The following is a 7720-nucleotide window of genomic DNA, read 5'->3' as shown; positions in this document are numbered from 1 at the left end:
TATTTCTCTTTCTAGCAACCGAGAAGTTCTTATTAGATTATAGTATAGTGTGCAATCCTCAGGTGTAGAGAAATGAAATTATGCTCATGAATATGCATACGCGCTCGTATGTTTAGTGTTCGTCGGTTTCTCTCTCTCTCTCTCTTTCTCTCTCTCTCTCATGTATATATATGTATGTATGTATATATATATATATATATTATATATATATATATATATATATATATATATATATATATATATATATATAAAACATACATAGATATATAGTATACACGAGAGAGAGAGAGAGAGAGAGAGAGATCTTGGGTGATGTACGCACTATTCATACGTGCGCATGTGTGTGTAGGCTCAAATTTGAGTGGACGTGTTGCACATGAATGTGTTCATTAAAAACATCCAGGACAAAAGTCCTTGAATAAAGGCCATATCTTTTTGAAGGTATGAGACACCGTAAGGTGAAATAAAGTTCACTACAGAAGACGTAATTCTGTAGGTCACTTTTTTTATAAATATTTTTATAACATTTATGAATCAAACTTAAGTCTGACGCCACTGAGTGACAGAGTCTCGACTAAACTTCCACCGAGGTACCCACTCCGGTGGCCTCTGGACACTTCTGTGACTGTATGGTGCTCGAGTAAGGCCTTCATTGTAAGGACAGAAGGCAAGCCGTCAATTCTACCTCCTGTGCTTCTCTTTATCCGGCCTTCAGACTGGCCTGAGGGGATGGCCACGCTTTCTGTTCCCACACAATAGACCTGACTCGAGGTTACTAATGAGGGACACAGACTGAATTAATGAAGCAGATTAGTTTAAGAGGGGAAGGTATGGAAGTGGAAAATAAATTGCGATACAAGAGAGAAGAATCTGTCGGCCTAGTCACTTTTTTTTTTTTTTTTATGAAATTTGGAGTTTGATTTTAGAAATCAGATCCGTTATTTGTAAAGTGAACAATGAATAAGGTATTCTAGTTCGGTTTTATGAAAACATTGAACTTTTTAATGACATAGTATAGGATCAGAGTCAAGAGTCGCCATCACTTAGCACGGTAATAATATTTTTATTACGGTTTAATTGGTATTTTTACTAATATTAAACGCAAAAGTAGCTAGCACTCAAAAGTAGACGTTTCAGAAAATTATTTACAAAATCCCAACAGATTCGACATAGCCCGAATTAGGATGAAACAACCGAGAGGAGTCTTTCTTACCGAATATCCCATTTTTGGTCGTCTACGTCTAAATATGACTTTTCAGCATTTTTTCCCCTTACATAATGAATTCACACTGTAAAAGCAGGATAGGGAAAATAATTACTGATTAATTACTTTTTCCCGATAAGAAATTTGAAAATATTGGAGGATGGAAAACGGCTTCGTTAGGTCACATAAACAAACCTCCACAATCTGGGTGTTTTCATGCAGGAACGCGTAAACTTGGAAATATAGATAAATAAGGGAAATCAGCTTAATTATTCGAACTGGTCTCTATTATTCCATGTTCGTTTTACAGGTTTTATTTATGTAACATGAATTGAATTAGCAGTTTTAGTTTAACTTTCTTGAATTGTCGGCTAAAATGACTTTTATATGACTTGTTATTTACTGGTTTTGCAACCTGTTACAGCGTTTACGAATTGGAGGTGAAAGCAAGTATCGAAAATCCTTATTGCCTCCAGTGACGCAAACTTGCCTGCTGTTTTATTTGGGACATTTCGTCTTCATCATCAAGAGTGATTTGATGTTGATTTATTCGGACTGATTAAAAAAGCTGTAGGAGGAAAATAAGACACTGATATCATCTACCTTCGTCATTCAAAAACAAAGCCCCTTTTTGTACAAGAAAAAGTAACATATTAGTTAATACCCATAGGAAAAGTGCTTGTCGTTATTTGTCTATTTACATCATTTATGTCTAATGATCTGATAAACTGTCAATAGACGGATAATGTACAACGATAAATGCCCTTAATATTGTTCAAATGTCATGGAGTAATATTTTCCCTGACCTGGAAACCTATAAATCTATTTGATTCCAAGTCTCTTATTTTTCTCATCCTTTCCTCATATCTCTGCAGCTTGTTCAGTCTCACCGTATAGTTTGCTACGTAAGCCTGTCGCCCTTCTAAGAGCGAACTTGAAGACTTGTCTTGTGTGTGTGTGTGTGAACGATACCAGTCTCTGTAGAATACTCAGGCCTCACATACGGCAGTGACGAAGTCAGTCTCTTCTTAAGTCCTAGAATTTATCCCTGGCTTTAGGTAGTTTATGGGCTTTCAGGACTGTATATGATAACTGGCTCTGTAAACGATAAAAAAAGAAGAGAAAATATGATTGTCGAATGACTTAAAACCAATCTCTGTTCTATGCTGTGGTAGAATTAATTGAATATCTTTCCGTATAATAAGCATAGTAATTGGATTCCATTCCTCTAGCTAAATGCATAAGTGTAAAATATTAAAAATGCTGTATTCAAATTCGCATATGTTAGATGGGTGTGATTTAGCATTGAATAGATTGAGTATAATATAACTTCTTGAACTTCGTAATCTTTCTAAGGAAAAGTACGCCATTTGCCGTTACAGAAAAAAATAAAAAACTTTTTCCTTGTAACAAATAGATGCGGTACTCTAGAGAGTCGAAAACATAAATTAATAATTTTGTGAAGACATTTAACATCAGTAATGCATACGGCAAAGTAGAACATTGATATAAATATTAAGACGTAAATAAAATTAATAAACCTTAAGACGCAAAAAGTCATATTTACTCTACCGATATTTTTTCAGCTTTAGACCAAAGTATGAAAATGATATTGCACTTAATGTTCCAGTGAAGAAGATAGATATTAATCGGACGTCTTGCCTTTGAATTAATAAGAAGCACTACGACCTATTCCTGCCGAAGAGAGAGAGAAAAAAAGATTTATCTTCACGAACAAAAGGAAAAGTGAAAGTCTTTGGCGTACCTCCCTGGACAGAGCCTATAAGCTTCGGTACACACAGGCCCCGAAAGGGTTTCAATGGATGGCAGCCCTCTTCCGCTCTCGAACAGTTCCCATGGTGGATCCTCGCCTCTGGAATCGGAAAGAAATCTTGCTATTCGGCTTGTCAGTGAAACCTGATAAGTTGTTTTTGAGTGATGAATAGATGTTTACTTGTCCACTAAATAGCTGACAGGATCTGTCCCACCTTTAGGAATTTAAGGTATTTATTTTCTGCTGAGAGAGAGAGAGAGAGAGAGAGAGAGAGAGAGAGAGAGAGAGAGAGAGAGAGAGAGAGCATTTCATGAAAACATCAACTAAATGGAAAACTGTATGATCTTCATAACAGCAACCTTCTGAAATTATCATTGACGGTCATGTTAATTAATATATGATTAGGAAGTTAAATGAATAATTACTGAAGTCGTGCGCCTTAATTTTGTGTTAGTGTAATTTTTTTTCTTATTATTAAAATCGGTTTACATTCAGTTATCTGTTGTTACCGCTTTTGAATATCTTGGTTGCCAAGTAAACGTGCCAAAATCCTTTGACGATAAACTGTATTTTTTTTATCTGTTTGTCATTTCTCTGGCCCGTCGCGATGTCGTTACAGAACTTTTTTTTTCTTTTTTTTTTTTTTTATTCACAGACCGAATTTTGAGGGCAAACCATTACATCACTTGTAAATAAAACGACAATATTCCATCGTTTCAGCCACAAAACAAAGTGCTCTTCCTTATGAGCCCATGGAAATCATGCATCAATTTCCGATTCCATACAGTATGTTATTTGAAGCAATCTTTTTCCGTTTTGCAAGAAATTTAATAATTTTAATATAAAATAATAATAATAAAAGAATATAATAATAATAATAATAATAATAATAATAATACTAATAATAATAATAATAATAATAATATGTTTCGAGGAAGATTTCACAGTCACTAACTTCATAAAGCTGGGGAGAGTGATTACTCACATCAGAAACGCCAACGTTGGGTGTAGTGACGAAAATGCGCCTTATGTGCAGTAAGAGAATATTAACATTTAAAACACTGAACCCGTCACTGAGAACAAAGAGCATTATCAAGTCACAACCAGATTAGCAATAATATCCCGTAATGGCTTCATTTTATCCAAAGCAACAATTGTGATTTTGTTGCAATATTTAATGTCGAATGTAAAATGCATTCACTTGTAATATTAAGTCTGTGATGATTTAATCCAAAGCGAAAGGCTCATCCTTTTCAGAGCGTGAGCTACCAGAGTTCCAGGATTTAATGATGCTCTCGTAATCCTTTTTACTTTTAATGTCGAGTAATGAATCCGCTTCAGTTTTAATGAGCCTTTGTTTTTCCCTGTCTTTCGGGGAAAGTTTACAACTCTCCCGACATTGATGAACTTCCACTCTTCATTGTTCTTGTTGGAAACGGGAACCAACAACTTCCTTGGCCTTTGTGTTTTTGTAGAGGAAGTTTAAAAGACGTCCTTCTCTTGTTTTCTGACGCGTCTTCCGGAATTCATCCCCTTTTCCCGTAGGGGCTAGTGCCATCAGTGCACCTGATGCGGTTCACTGCAGGCATTGCTTGAGGTTCTTTGCAGCGTCCCTTCGACCCTTAGCTGCAACCCCTTTCATTCTCTTTACTGTACCCCCGTTCATATTCTATGCCTTCCATTTACTTTCCACCCTCTCCTATTACACCTTTCAAACTTTTATACTCTTAATTTCCCCTTCAGCGTTGAATGACCTCATAGGTCCCAGCGCTGGGTCTTTGGCCTAAATTTTATATTCCCATTCCATCCTTTACCTAATTTCTTCCTTAAAGTCATCTCTTGAATTTGTTTTTTACTTTTTCATTTTTAAAACAAGACCTTTAGATTTAGTCAGCGGGAAGTAATATTGATAATTATTATGCTAACATTAGTGTGAGTAGCTGCAATATTACAACCCGGCCTGTTTGTTACAGTATTAGTTCTGTAATTTCATTTCCGTTGCGCTTGCTAACTCCGTTTGCATTTACTTGCTGTCATAATAACTGTAACGCTAATCGCTTTCACGACGAGAGAGAGAGAGAGAGAGAGAGAGAGAGAGAGAGACAGACAGACAGACAGACAGACAGACAGAGAATTTAACGTTCATAGAAATCTCTGCTTAAAACTCACTGGAACAGAGTCCTCACGGTTTCCATATGAAGTTCAGACAAGGGGAGCTCTGGCTCCGAGGCCAATTCCTCCTCTGTGTTCCTTTCGTCATCTTCGTCGCCAATGGCATTGGGCCACTTGTGAGGGAAATTGTCGATCGCTCTGGCTACTCTCTCCAGATCGCAAGTGAAAAACCTCATGCAGAGCGCTAAGTCCACATCTGGAACCTACGTATAGAAACAGAGGCATCAAATCATTATACACAGAGTTAAGTTCTATATCTGCTGTTAAGATTCTGAACTGTTAAATACATTCTTTTAATATATGTATCCCCTTTGAAAATACAGAGGGGAGAAATGCATACTGTAATAAACATTTCAATATGAAAAGAATAACACTGAAGCGTTACAACTAGAGTGACGAGAATTGTTCATATAAGGTAAAAACAAATGGAGATTCGGAATACAGTATGGGAAATTTTTACTAGAGAAGGCCGTAATTCACGTATAATAAAATTATCTCTCTCTCTCTCTCTCTCTCTCTCTCTCTCTCTCTCTCTCTCTCTCTCTCTTCAAATATTACTTCAAATTTGTTTTTTTTTGGGGGGTGGAGGGATAGTTATGACATTCCCAATTGCGTGACGTAAATGAAAATTCGCGCGCGTTTTAGAGTACTCTGTTGAGTTGGTGGAGTTCAAAGTATGTTTTTTTGTCATTCTCATATAATGTGAGTCATGAATACTCAGCCAGTCTGTTCTCAGATAAAATGAATAGTGTATCACTAACCGCTTTTGAATGGTTTATTTGTAATCCAGGCCATAACAGTGGCAAATAATCATCTACTGTCTCAATGAGAGATTGCTCGGTTGAAGTCACGAGGCTTCTCCGTAGAATGTACCATATTGAAGCCGTATAACAGACAGACGAGAGGGCTCTTGAACCAGGGATAGAGAGCTTCCCACGGTTCGAATATAAATATCTTCGTCTGTTTCATTAAATTAATGTTTCGTCCTCTTTCATATTTCACTAGTTTTCTTAAATCTTGCCATCAACACGTTCAGATGAATTAGAAAAACGGATCTTGGTTCAGAAGGGATTTGCATTTGAAGATAATCGTTAGTGTAGAATCTACTGGTAATTTTTACCAGATACATGTGAAATTGTAATAGCCACAATGCTCTCTTAACTCCTCAAATTCTCTGCTCTTTTTTGGATATGCTTGTCACTACAAAGCCTTGAGCTCCAATTTCAAGGAAATTTAAAGAAATCATGATGTCCGGTAGCGAGAAACGAACCCACGATACCATAATCACGACGAGGTGACCACATGGAGCTCAAGGCTTTAAAAAGAGCAAAGAATTTGAGAAGTTAAGAGGGCATTGTGGTTATTACAATTAATAATCTTAAGTGGTATAAGTTTTTTCAGCCACCCCTGTGATGGTTCATACATTTTGATTGAGCCATTTTTAAGGGTTGGCTCACTGCTGGAATCCTTGGTGGACCAGTCTTTGGGTTAGGACTTTTGGCTTTAGTTTGGAAGCCTATCACTGCAGATAAAAGGATAATGATTCTGTGTTCACATGGTCTCAGCCCTAATAGGCGGGTTAGCTTACTCCTGTGCCTCTCTATCTAGGTGCTATCCTGTATGGGTAGGGTATGGAGAGGACCACTTGGATAAGTCAGCTTTTATTATTCCCATTATGGGAAACATGTATTTCTTATACAATGAATGATACTTTATTAATACTCTCAAGGAGCCATCATTTATTATTTTTGCTTCCAGCTTATGGATCTATCCGAAAACGAACCCCCTCCCCTGGTTCCTGAAACTCGCCCCCAACACTGCTGACGACCCATGCTTATTCTTTAGGCGATTGTAACACTGGTTGGGACCTAAGATATTAAAGGACTCTCTCCTTCACTTCCATAAGTTCAAATCAGTGTGATGCTAGGTTGATAAAACTACCGGTGATGTAAATGTAAATATGCAGGCATTGTCTTGCACATATATCCCTAAGTCATTAGACTGTGAAGCTATATTCAATAGCATGAAACCTTACTGCATAGTGCAAAGGAGTAACCTTAAAGGTATATCTGATCATAAGTACTTGAAACTTATAAAATTTTTAAACAGTTCTGCTGTGAATCGAGTTTTACTACACTTTAAGGAAATAAGCAGATAATGGGGTAAAGTTAATTGATTTCCTGGCTGAGAAACATGGTTCTATTCCAAGCTTATGGATGTGCTTGACCCGGTTACCACAACTTGTACGAAACACATTGCTCATAAAAGGGACACTGTCTCCGAAAGAAGGTTGGCAGCATACCACCTCAGAAAATTTAATGTTATTGTGAAGTCAATCTTGTCAAGGCAGAAAGTTATGCACAGGCAGCTCTGCTGATGTAACTTTAAACCTTATCCAGATGGAAATGCTGAATCAGTTAGCACCCACACACACACACACAATAGTTCCTTGAATTCAACAAAAGAAAGGGTTAGTATTCAGCAAAGACCTTATATCTTCAGAGAGGAATAAATTTTAATCAGATATTCCTCTCACTTTTATTCAGTTAAGAAAATAGGTGGGAGCAGCA

At 36.9% G+C, this 7720-nt stretch overlaps 1 protein-coding gene across 1 annotated transcript in view; it reads right to left on the bottom strand.

The window, feature by feature from the left end:
• Positions 1 to 1816: 1816 nt before the first annotated feature.
• Positions 1817 to 7720, bottom strand: part of LOC135216304 (uncharacterized) — a 41608-nt gene continuing 35704 nt past the window's right edge. The window contains exons 4-6 of the mRNA XM_064251476.1: positions 5148 to 5353; positions 2970 to 3077; positions 1817 to 2302 (exon numbers count right to left, since the gene is read on the bottom strand). Of these exons, the coding sequence (XP_064107546.1) occupies positions 2278 to 2302; positions 2970 to 3077; positions 5148 to 5353 (339 nt within the window). The 3' untranslated portion in view covers positions 1817 to 2277. The remainder of the gene's footprint in view (positions 2303 to 2969; positions 3078 to 5147; positions 5354 to 7720) is intronic.

This window comes from Macrobrachium nipponense, chromosome 6 (genome assembly GCF_015104395.2).
Source record: "Macrobrachium nipponense isolate FS-2020 chromosome 6, ASM1510439v2, whole genome shotgun sequence".
Classification (NCBI taxonomy): Eukaryota; Metazoa; Arthropoda; class Malacostraca; order Decapoda; family Palaemonidae; genus Macrobrachium; species Macrobrachium nipponense.
Note: the sequence above shows the minus strand (reverse complement) of the source record. Positions and strands in the feature narration are given on the sequence as shown.